The sequence below is a fragment of the Manacus candei genome, unplaced genomic scaffold (genome assembly GCF_025592945.1).
Source record: "Manacus candei isolate 608988 ecotype Guabito, Panama unplaced genomic scaffold, ASM2559294v1 h1tg000060l, whole genome shotgun sequence".
Taxonomy (NCBI): Eukaryota; Metazoa; Chordata; class Aves; order Passeriformes; family Pipridae; genus Manacus; species Manacus candei.
In genome coordinates this window covers 4501215-4513777 of record NW_026138108.1, presented here as the reverse complement: position 1 = coordinate 4513777, position 12563 = coordinate 4501215, and the positions used below count along the sequence as shown (strand labels likewise).

The 12563-nt window shown below is 49.7% G+C and overlaps 1 protein-coding gene across 2 annotated transcripts in view; it reads right to left on the bottom strand.

Annotated features, from left to right (window-relative positions):
- Nucleotides 1-12563, bottom strand: part of LSP1 (lymphocyte specific protein 1) — a 39808-nt gene that overhangs the window by 8505 nt on the left and 18740 nt on the right. For both annotated transcript variants that reach the window (XM_051804080.1, XM_051804081.1), the window contains exons 2-3: nt 5496-5648; nt 2042-2131 (exon numbers count right to left, since the gene is read on the bottom strand). In XM_051804080.1, the coding sequence (XP_051660040.1) occupies nt 2042-2131; nt 5496-5648 (243 nt within the window). The remainder of the gene's footprint in view (nt 1-2041; nt 2132-5495; nt 5649-12563) is intronic.

The following is a 12563-nucleotide window of genomic DNA, read 5'->3' as shown; positions in this document are numbered from 1 at the left end:
AGATGACGCATGTTCTGGCTCGCTTGGCTGTTGGTGGGAGGATAACAAGTCAACAGGCTCTGAAGGCCCAGGAAACTAGCAGCTCTTCACCAGGATGGCAGTAATGCTTCCAGCTCAAGCACCAGCTCATGTTAAAAATTAGGGCCAGCAGACACAATGCAGTCTACAGAACATCTTTTGGACCACAGCAATTTTGTATAGGGGCAGCTAGGCTGGCACAGCTACATCTTCTTTCATGCAGCTGATAGCATGGATCTCCCACCACAAAGCAGTGAACCAGAACCAAAAAGAAAATGTGTCTTAGCATCAAGGCCCTCAGGGTATGCAGGAGATGTTTTAACTCCATTCAACAGAGAGTAGCTGTCTCCATCCACTCATTCACAGCCACCACTTAAACAACCTTCACATGAAAACCCAGAGTTTGTTCCATCTTCAGCTAAGCAGGAGAGAGAGGAGTTGGGAAACCCTGAGCACAGCACTGGTTGTCTCAGCATGGGGAATCAGACACACAGCCTACCTGTGCTCGCACCACACTCTGAGCTTGTCTTTTGGATGAGGTAGGTCAGCAAGGGCAAAGCTGCTGAAGGAACTTTATAGGGCACAGCCACCTGCCAGGAAGTAAGCCCAGCCTTTGCAAAAAGCCTGCTCCCAGCAGGCCCACAGGATCTGAGCCCCTTTAGCTGCCTCCAATCAACCAGCCTTTAGCCAAGTGCCCATTCAGCTACAGCCCCTGCTTTTAAAGGACCGCCTCCTGCTGATGGGCTTCACCTGCCATGAATACCATCCTCCCTGCTCAGCACCTTTCCATTCTGCTGCAGAATAAACACAAATATCACATAAAAACCCAAGGAGAAATTTCTGGAGAGGATAATTCCAGCTAATTCTCTTTTGAAAGCCAAGGAGGGAATAGCAGTAGCCTTTCTCTCCAGGCAAACTCTTTGCAAGGGGGGGCTGGAAAAAGAGGCAGCATGCTGAAAAGCACATGATTCCTAATTGCTCCCACAGATGTTATAATCAATGCTGCTCCTTGGAGGCAAGGTGCTTGAGCAGTGCTTGTGAGATCAGGGCTGCAAAGGTACAGCTTGCAGAGTGGTTTAGCCATGACATTTGAAAAAAAAAAGTAACAAAACTGTGAGCTCTATTTATTTGTTCAGCAGTAAATATTAATCTTAAGCATTTTTTCAGTCATAGAATCATAGAATAGTTTGGGTTGGAAGGGACCTTTAAAGGTCATCTAGTCCAACTCCTCTGCAGTAAGTAGGGACATCTTCAATTAGATCAGGTTGCTCAGAGCCCCATCCAACCCAGCCCTGAATGTTTCCAGGATGAGGTATCCACCACCCCTCTGGGCAAAGAATTCTTTGGGGTAAAGAAGAGGCTATGTCAAAAATTCCCTACAAAATCAAGCTGCTAAGAGAGCTGAGTCACAGAGTTAATGAGCAGGTAGATGTTGTCCAAGGGAAACGGTTAAGGCAGAAGTTTGGTTCCATTCAGCAGGAGGGGAGTGATGGGAGATGGGAACTAAACAGCTGGCACATAGGCACTGCTCAGGGCTCTTTGGTTCTTGTTTTTCCCTGCTCAAAGAGGAGTCAAGCACAGGGTGGGCTGGGGCCATAACACTCACTATGCTGACATGAGCCAGGAAGCAGCAATAACTTAGAACAGCTTTTTAGGCTGGCCTGGATTATGTTAGAGGTCGTTTCAGCCCCTGCAACAGCTCAGGTGGCTTAAATCTGCTGTTGTCACTCCTCCAAACCCAGGTGTCCTGGCAGGCTGCCATTGCTTGGAGTGCAAAGCTCAATCCAAACATCCCCAAAGCCTGAGGCCATCCCTGGGCCATTCCCCCCAGCTAGCCCAAAGGGCAGGAGAGAGCATCTGTTCCAGCGGTGTGGGGCCTGTTCTGTCCTGTTGATGCTCAAGCCTCTGGCCTCATCCTTACACGTGCTAGACTTGACCTCGGTTTGGTCACCCCTCCTCAGGGACACTTCTTTTGCTGGGCTCATTGGTACCCCTCCCCTGGGTTCATCTGTGTCCTACCCACCTCTGTTTGCGCTGCTCCAACTTCTGGGACCAGTCACTGAACCCCTCATCTTCCTCCAGCTCCGAAGTCCCAGATGGCTTAAAGTCATAGCTGAAACACAGCAAGAAGGAAAATTAGGATGAGAGGCATGCAAAAAGACCTAAACCTGGGCTGGAAGAGCCACAGCCTGACACTGTCCTTCTCTCCTTCAGCTATTCCATCTTCTTTCCTCTGGCTGCTCCTAAATCCCATTTGAAGCCTTATCCTGTGTTACAGGGAAGATGCCTTTGCCGTCTTGTACAATGGGGGTCTCTCGAGGTATTATTGCATGATGGAGAGGAAGAAGCAGCAGTTCCGTATCTCCAGGAGGAGCACCCCACTTGCTGCTTGTCTCTGGGGCCATATGCAGGCAAAGGCAAGCAGCACATCAGAAACAAAAAGTCCATGGTTTTCATCTGCACTGACGCTGGCCCTAGCTTGTTCGCACCAGAGGTGTTTCAAACTCAGCTGCTGCTTGTCCTGTGCTTGTAGGCAGCCCCAGAGATAAGACATCAGCAGGAGGTGGCCTGAACAGCTTGCTAGAACAGGAAAGCATGAAGATCCAAAGATTAGGACACTGGATCCTCACGTTCCCATACAGCTTTAAGCCAGGCACATGCACTTGCATGACTCCAGCTCCCCGCCTGTGCATATCCTGCTGCTGTGCGGAGCCACAGCCCTCCCGGGGTGCACAGCTGTCAGCACCAGATGTGGGCTGGCCTTGCACAGGGACTATTGGGTTTTTCCTACTTCTTTCCTTGTGTTTCCAAGAAGACTCACCTCCCAGTGAGGGGTCTTGGGTGGGAAAGCATCACGTTGCAAGCATCGGCCTGAGGAGATGGTTTTTGGGACTCAAGGCGATCACATTGCCTGGGAATGGGAATTAGGATGTGCAACTTGGAGATTAGTTTAGAACCCAGAGGTCCAAAATATGTAGTAAATGTGGGCAAGTCTTTTTTTTGCCTTTCTGAGCTCTTAGGAGATGCCAGGAGATACACAGCCTCCTCCATGACCCCAGTGGCTTGAAACATGAAGTAATTCTCCAAGATCTGGGAGTCTTATATTGAACTGACTGCAGGAGCCAAGGATTTACAAAACGTATGTGCTCTCACCAGGGAGAGAAGCAGGGAGTGCACAATGAAAATGGCTGCTCAAGCCACAAGATTGAGCACAGCCCAGCTCCTGCCATGCCTCAGCATCCCCCTGGACTGCCAAGCAACGATGCTACATAGGTCTAGGACACTGCAGCCTGGGCTGGGTTATTTTCTGCTGTGTGTGTAGTGGCCGCTTGTGGATGCCCCAGGATAACATCCAGAAAATTTGATGCGGAATCAGGACAGGACAATAAATCTGCTGAGTCACTGGTCAGGGCTTCAGGCAAGCTGGAGTGCTGATGGTGTACAAGGCAGAATCATTCCAGTATTCGTGGCCCTGGTCACAAATCTATGTTTGGGCTACCAGAAAAACTCCCAGGGAGCAAGGGAGACTGCCTGAATGCTCTTAGAAAACTGGTTGCTCCCCTGTGCCCCTCTGCAAACACAACCCCAGGAGAAGCATCAAGCCAGCACAGCCCCAACGCCACCACTTTAGCTGATGTCCATCCCTCTGGCTCCCAAGGACACGCCTGTCTTTCCTGCAAACCTGCTGGTTTGCATGCTACTTCTGGTTTTCTTTAGTGGGGAGAAGGAAGAAAAGGAGATTCACTCTGTCCATTTGGTGCAAGGAAATGCCAAGGGTTGGTTTGAACTAACAGGAGCAACAGCGTAAGTCCCGGCATGGGAAGAGCCAAGGGAAGGAGGGGCCACTATTTACACAAGAGAGAACAAAGCTTTTCAGAAGATTAACAGCCAGGGCTGACCCCGGCCACATGAGCAAGCCCAGGTGGCTGTCAGCAGTGATAAACAAGACCAGGGAATGGCCAGAGAAGAAGAAACATCCTTTTGGTTGAGCCTGGCCCAGCAAGCTTAAGCATCACGGAGCAGGGACCAAAACCCTTCATTTTACGAGTTCTTCTTGTCATTGCCTGCTTAAGCACTCAATTAAATCTGGGTAACACCAATGGTCCTATGAGATCTGCAGCGTGTCTGTGCCCATGCCAATGGGACTGGAGCCTGCAAGCTGGGTTACTGGGGCTGCTGCACACTGCTCTGGGCCTGAGGCTGCTCACAGCATCTCCCAGCAAAGCAGAGACCAGAGATCCTGTCTGCTGTTTCAAAGACCTTTACAAATTATTTTCCAGCTCTGACGTGAAGGGGGGTTTGGAAAAGCCAGTGATTATTATTACTGTCCAGATCTTCTGTTTGCTTTTAGAGCATACTGCAGTGGTTTTGTCTGCAGAATATCACCGTGTGTATTTCCACAAAAGATTGTGAAGGTGCTCTGCAATGCTTTCAGACAAAAAAAAAAAGGGAAAAAAAACAGAAGTCCTGCATAATTTTGAAAGTATCTAAGAAAAAAAAAAACTTTTAATGGAAAAAGAATAGATTTTTATAAATAACTTTTGCTATTTTTCCAATAAAATGAAACTGTTGCTTCTCTCTGACTATAATCCCATATAACTTTTCCATTGTGTTCAATATATTTAGAAATAAGTTGAACACATAAATAGTGGGAAGACTGAGGTCTTTGAGACGAGAGTTTGACAACTCAGAGAGCAGACTGGTTTTTGTGCTAGTCCCAGTGCTGCCACGGCATCTGGGCTTCTGAACCATGGACATGGGGAGGCTGTGGTAGGATGCTGTGGTGGGATGCTGGGGATGTCATCCTATCCCTTCTCCAGGTGTTTCCTCTTTGACAGTAGATAACTCAGCATCTCCATAAATGCCTCCTGAGCTACTTCCATTTAGGACCTGCCCCATTAAAGCACAAAGTTAGTTTTAACCCTCAGAACTGTGAACTGCACCAGGTTGGGGGATGCTCATGCTCCCAGTGCCAGGGCAGCATCCTCCAAGGGAGGAGTGGGGAGCCCAGCCAGGATAGGTGACTGCTTGCTCAGGCACCAGCACTGTGATCTGCTCAGGGTTGTGCATCACATCCTCAGGTACGTGTCCGTTTTTGCATGTATCAGGAACCTCCATTGCTTTCGGTGTAGGATGATTCACAAGTTGAAATTTAACCAGGCACTGAAATCACTGGCAATGAGGACTCCCTGCCAGAGCTCAGCCTTGCCCAAGCTGTCCCAGTGTAAACACTCAGGGCCGTAAAACACCCAGCCTCCAGCCAAAATAAAAAGAGCAAAGCATGGCTTCTGTGTTTTTCTGCCCAAATAAGTTTTTCTGCTGGTGTGGGCTAGATCCCCAACCTAAACCTATTAGAGAACTTCCCCATCTCCTCAAGCCACCTCAAACAACTTAGACACACGCGCTGTGCATGCAGGAGGGGTTTGCTGCAAGGAGAAAGTGTGTTGCTGAAGGATTTATCTGTGGGTATTTCTTACTGGTTTTCCTGTGCTGGACTCGCACTCTCCGAGCAGGAGACAGTCCCATTCAAGCCCTCTTCTGCCTGGGATCTCAGCTGCTTCTCCCGCTCCCGCCGCCGCCGCTCTCTTGCCGCCTCCTCTTCATCTTCCACGCTCCACTGTGCTGTCAGCCTGCCAAGAAAGAGGGAAAACTCACCCTTAATGCCATCAGGCAGTGCCTGTGAAACCCAGTAATAACCCTCTGAGGTATCTGGGCTCCCCCCGAAAAACAGGAGGCTTCTGCAGAGGAGTGCTCCCATCATGAGCGGAGCCCTTCAAAGTGGCATCCTCACCTCCATCAGCAGAGCTCCATACTGGACTGATGGATGTGCAAGGATAAGGTGGGACACATAGACTAGGAGAGGGGTGGAGAAAAGCCTGGAAATCTCTCCAAGGAAGGTGTCGTGCATATCCCCTTCCTTCCAGACCAGCCACCTTCCTGCGCGCTGGAAGCCCACTGGGAAGCACCATTCCCTGCAAAAACAGCTTTGCACCCCAGGAAGGGTTTGTAAAGGGTCTTGCAGTGCTGCAAGATATCTAACATCCCCATCTCAAGCTTTGGCCCAGGGTAGGAAAGATCTGCATGCTGGGGGTGAGTTTCCTCAAGCAGTTGAGCTGCTCCTGCCTGACCAGGAGGCCAAGTGCTGGAGGGCAGCAGCTATGTCCTGCTCTGCCCAGCCCAGCTTTCTTCCACCCCTGCAGAGAAGCAAAACCTGCCTTGGCTTCCCCCAGACATATCAGCTGCTGAATAATAATGCCTCTGTCAGCAGAATGGCCTCTTCCATCCCCAAGGAAGCAATGCCACATTCCTCCTCTGGTGATAATGCCAGTCCAGTCACTCTCCACATGGGATCAGCTCCTGCTCCACCACTGGCAGCACCAGCTGAGCCGCAGGCAGAAAGGGACATGCTGCCATGGGATGGTCACCACTCACCCAAAGGGCCTGTGATGGCAGCTGGAGCTGGCCAGGTCTGACTCATGGTATCTGGGGCTGATGCTGGGGCAGATGCTTCCTCACCCCACTCACCCCGGCTCAGCCACGTCCAAAACAGACCATGAAGGCTGTTTCCCCTGGTGTTTGCAAACCTATTTACAGAAATGCTCTTGAGGCAAGGCATACACATGGGAGTCAGGAAGGCGATCTCCCACCAGCAGCAGGATCCAGCCCAACATGAACTTCCCCTCCTCAGGCATGCCCTGAGGACAGCAGTCCCCATGGGATGAACCTGCTCAATAGGAGATACAGTGCAACATAGTTCAGATGGGGGCAAAGAGCTTGTGGAAAGGAAAAGGGAAAAAAAACCAGAAATGCCTTAGTTGAGACTTGTTTCAGCCCAGTTTGAGTGAATGAGGAACAGGTTTCAGCTGCCCCCAGATGTGCCACTCTGCCTGCCTGCCTGGGTTTGCCCATAGTCTGGACTAGCAACCATGTGAAAGGGCCTCACTTCACCAAGGGTCTCACTAACATGCTGTTTTCATTTGAGGTTCAGGACAGATACCTCCCTCTCCCAGCAATGGGAGGAAAAAAAGCCCATTGGGATTAATCGATAGATTTTGTTCAGGAAAAATTTGGCCTTTCTAATTGCATTATGAACCTTGGTAGCCTTTCCAGGGAGACTCCCTCGGAGCCTATTTTACTCTGCAGTGGCAGCAGGACTGTCGAGCTTAGCCCCAGCAGCATCCCTTTCCACAGTGGTCCCACCACTGGCCAGTCAGGAAGCTGGGGATGACCCTAAATCACTGCCCTCTTGAACTCCCACCTGCCCCAAGGCAGCAGAGCCAGGATGTGGAGCCCGATGTAAAAAAGTTTCCCATCCCTGCTGTGCCCATGGGGGAACAGGGAAAAAAGCAAATCCCAGGACTAGCCCAAGAAAATGCTCCACTGCGTGTAGTTACTGCCTGCCTTATTTTGGGTGGGGTCTTTTTGCAAGCAGCAAATTCAGCTCTTTCCCCTTTTACTCCCTCATCGCCCCTTGCCACCTTGTTCTCCATGGGGAACAACGTGGACCTAGACCACAGCCTGGGCTCCCCTCCTCCCTTCCCTACTCATCCCACACTCCTATTTATTATTTTTCCTCAGGTTCCCATAGAAACCCTTGTCTGTGGGCCTGGCAGGAAGCCACCGTGTTGTTGTTTTTTTTTTTAATATATAAATGAAGTCATTCATTAAACTCTGCCATGATCTCCCTCCCTTGTGCGACAGCTCCAGATAGTCTCCAATTCAGAAAGGCTGTTAACCCCCTCTCTCCCATATCGCCCCAGTTACAAGAAGCAAGGTCCATGTTTATGCCAGAACAAGTTAGATTTCAATTAAAATCCTTCACCCCCTCCTACAGCTCCTTGGGAAGCTGCTGCAGAGGCAGTGCTGCACGAACCCTCCCTGCTTGCCCAGGGTGCCCAGGGGAGCTTGGAGGGGGGTACCCTCTGAAGCATATGAGCTTTCCACACTGAGAGCAACGTTGGTTGGCAGCCCTCTCCCTTTCCCAGTTGGATGTGACTAACTCTCTCCCCATGACCTCACCGGCTCGCTATTCTGTCCCTGCATCCTTCAAACAAGCTGAGGACAGAGCTGGGGGCGACTGTTTTGGGGAGAAGGATTTTTCTGCAAAAGCAGGGAAATAACTTTCCCATCTCCCTTTGCCACAGAGCAACCCAGCTTCCAGGTTGTCCACCACTGTGCTGGGATGTGGCTCAGACACACTGAGCATCCCGGTGGGGCTGAAATGCTGGGAGCACCATGCCTCTGCTCAGCAGTAAGGGCTGCAGATAAAGCCCCCACCAAGCCCCCACTCACTCTGCCTTCAGGAATACCAGCACTCTCCAGCAAACACCTAAAACCAGTTTGTTTGCAGATTCTGAGCTCTCTCTCATGCTCAAACAGGCTGGTAGTGGAGTGAGGTTTAATAAGTGATGCTTTGGGGTTCAGTAATCACACTGACAAGCAGAGGAAAAAGGATGATTACTTTTTGACTGACCTAGCAGCACAAATATTTGTCTTTAGTGAAAAACAAACAAACCAAAACAAAACAAAAAACACAAGCAAATTACAAACTAAGCCTTGCATTTGTTTTTGTGTTTGGGTCAGCTACAGGGGTTTGTTGGACCCCAGACAAATGTGCCATTCCAATTTGGACAATCACAAGTGTGAGCAGGGGGTCAGCTGTTAAATTGCCTTTCGAAGCAAAAAGCTGGAAAGATTTAATTTCCAAACGGTTCCATTTTCTAAGAAGGGGCCATGGTTTTCCGTTTGCTCTAATTGTTCACAATTGCATTCAGCAGCTCAACGTGCTCGGCCCACAGTGATATTTCACAACCGTCTTTCCCACTTCTAGAAATAATTACCCAGTGCTTCAGGATGAGGCAGATCCCACATATCTCTGCTTTCACCCCCAGCCAGCACTTTCCCAGGTTGATCTCAGTCTGGGGAGGTTTGGAGAAGAAGCAGACTCATAGCTGCCAGTGGGACCAAGAGCTCTCAACTTCATTTCACCCATCACAGGATAGGGAAATGGAAAGCAAGACAACTTGAAGCTTGAAGAATTGCAAGATGAGTGTGCTACATTCCGGCATCCAGCCACTTACCTTTATAAAACCCCTATATAGAGGGATTTTCATGCAATGTGAAAGGAAATTCAACCCCTCACACAAACTTTAGGGTGACTGGAGAAGGGATGAGGAAGGGTAGAGAGACCTCTTCGTGGCCCCAGCAGCCTGGAGCTGCAGCAAGACTTGCTCCAGCAAGACCTCATCACAAGACTGGGTCATTTCTCTTACACAGTCCCTACAACTCTGCCAACAGCTTTTGAAAGGTCATGGTTGAGGCAAACACACTTTGTGGAAGGGACTTAACTCTTCCTGAGGAGGTGAGGAGATCCAGCAGGTCTAAAGATGAACTGAAAGCACCCTGGTTCAGCTTTGGCCACATAGTCACTGCTTGCCAAGCGTTTGGGATGCTCAGGCTTCTGCTCTGTTTGGGGCCAGCTGCCCATTTCAGATCCAGCTCTTGACTTCACCTCCCTCTGGACCCCCAGCCAAAGGAGGGGTTTTCTTTCTGTTTGCACTACAAAACACCTCTTTTTGCAGAACAGCATTACAGGCAACCAAGCCCTGGCCTCACTGTTCCACATGGCCACAAACACCAGCTCTAGACAAGCCAGCATTGCTGGAAAGGTCACGTTTCCATTGGGCAATTCCTCACCAGCACTAGAGGAGATTACAATATTCAGGCAAGGGAAATTTCTGGCACCAGATGAGCTGTGTTTAAGGGAAACTCTGCAGACTCAAGGAGTCTTTTGCATGGTTGACAGCTCAAAGGAAGCTTTGCTGGCCCAAACCCAACCTTCAGCACTAAAGCTAATTCCAGAAAGGAAAATCAAATGCCTCCCAGAGGCTTTGGGCTTTGCAGACCTGTGCCAGAAAAACTCAAGAACCCTCTACCCACACACTGGACATTCCTGTCTCCTGAGCTCGCTGGGTTATCAGGCCAGGAGAGTGTTGACTTTGGTTGCTGGGTCTGTTGGGTAGGTTGCCCCCAGAGCCAGGGTTCACGAGGGAAAAGGTTTCAGGAACAGGATTTAGGAGGAGCCACATGCAGCCCTGGCATGACAGCTGGTGTTTCCCAGAAGATACATTGCCCCACCACCTGTGAATAAAACAGTGTCCATCACCACTGAAAGAATCACCTGCAAGTGATGGGGCTGCATGAATTAGAGATGAACTGGGACTAACAGCCCTACTTCCCCCGGCAGCCGTCCCGTTGGCTGCTCTGTTGAGAGTAGGGGAAAGAAAGATGCCAGAAACTGATGCATGGGACCTTCCCCTTCCATGCAATCCACCACAGCCTGCTTGCCTTGTCACAGTGCCAGATACAATATCAGTGCAGAATATGGACTAGGACTGTCAACAAGTTCATCCTGCTGCTGAGCAGAGCTGCCAGGCTTTATTTAATATTGCATTTATCACACATTTCTAAAGGGCCCTGACAACTGGCAGGGGTACGGAGACGTGCAACTCACCCTGCCACATGAAATGGAGGAGGACACTCTCAGAAGGCTACAATCTAACGCCTTCCTCACCCACTTGACCTTCTGCCAACAAATTAATCACTTATTAATCTCTTATAAATGGCATATAATGGATCTGTGTGACTGAGTCAAGTATGCTGGAATACCCAGATAATGCCTCCGTTCATGCCACTCAGGACCACTGGTGTCACGCCACAACAGAAGTCATGGCTGAGGACACTTGCATGCAATGTACAGTCATGCTGCCATGGCTCAGTTTCTCTCCATCCCTGCAAATCACATTTGCCATGCTCAAAGCAGTGTCCCAGGCGATGCCTCACACCACAGGCACCAGTTTTGGGCATCAGAGTTCAGCCGCTCAGCCCTTTCTGAAGATCTCTCTGAAACCCAGGTTTACCTCCACCTATCATGACACCTTCAGAATCCTGTCCCTATGTCTTGTCCAAGGCCACCAGGAAGACATAAGGAATGGAGCAGAAGTCCAGCTGGCATCTTGACCCCCAGATTAACTCTATGCTAACAGGCTGCTGCTGAACGCCAGCGACCAAGACTGGGCTCCGTGACACCAGGGAACGTGGGCTGATAAAGCATCTGTGGTACAGCCATCACCATATCAGACAACAACCAAGAGTCACACTTCCTCAAGGATGCGTTTCCAATACTTAGGAGTAATGTGACTGGATAGGAAAGACTACAGCTGGGTCATCATCCCACTGAATAAGGAAAGGGGTGTGGATAGCGGTATGATATAGGGAGACTAGGAAAAGAAATAAAATCAAAAAGTATTATGTCACAGGCTGGAGTTTATTTCAGCCTAGCCTCAGGAGAGTTATCCCAGCTCTGAAACAGCAGCGTGTCAGTCAAAGGCAGCCACAGATACTGCACAAGCCTCTCCCTCCCATACATTCATGTAATTCCTCAGCTGCATTGCTCCATTCAGAGTCCAGGCTACAGAGTTTGGATAAGAAGGGGGGCGGGGGGAGAGGAAAAAATACATCTACATGCTTCACCCTTAGCCTTTTTCTCATACCAAGCTTCCCCACCCCACACGTAGCTGCACAGTCTCAGCCACGTCTCCCCATTTCGCTTATAGATCACAGGTCACCTTCAAGATGTGAACAGCAGGATAAAGCTGCTTCACACCCAGGGGCGACCGCAGAGCCCATCCCCATCATCCACTGGAGCTGGGGGTGTGGAAATGCAGCACCCTGGAAGCGATAAGGACACACCAAGGCATCTGAACAGAATATGATACAGCCCAAACTTTTATCAAGCAGAAATGGAAGAAAAACCACATTCAGCACGGCACGGAGCTATCTCTCTTTTAAAAATAAAAGCAACTCTTATTTTTTTTAAAATGGATCTTGGATTTTCTCCAAAAAAACACATCCCATTTCTGCCCAGAGAAGGATGTGCAGATGTGCAGCCATGCATCCACACACACCAGGTATAAAACTCTGCCTGGTCTAGCCTTCATTAAATTCTCTGCAAAGACTGACCTGTCTCTGTGGCATGTCGGGCAGGGAAAGACTCTGACGGTAATTTACTGCTTCCACAAGCAAAACAAGACACATTTGAGAAAGCTGGTGGCAAATGGCAGGAGCAGACCCTGAAGGAGGGATGCAGGCAGGGCTGGTCCTTCATCACAAGCTTCATCTGTCCCCTCCTGCCACTCACAGGACACTGGCTCCAAAAAGGTACAGGGGATGTTCCATGCTTCCAGACACCATAGGTGACGCACAGCCACACACAGAGGCACAAGGCAACCAATGGGAACAACTGTTTCTTTTTCTTATTATTGGTTTTAATGAGGGCAGACAGAATCCAAATGAATCCCTTACAGGATGATGAATTGCACTCCCAGGACTGTGGGTCCTTAGCGCAGAGATAGGCTGGTGCAGTAATGTATTAACATCACCGGTCAGGAATTTGGCAAGGGGGAGGAAAGGGCTGGAGTCTGAGCCCTCCCAGCACTCCACTGTATTCTGTAGGTGTGAGAAATTGGTGCTGTGTACAACCTCAA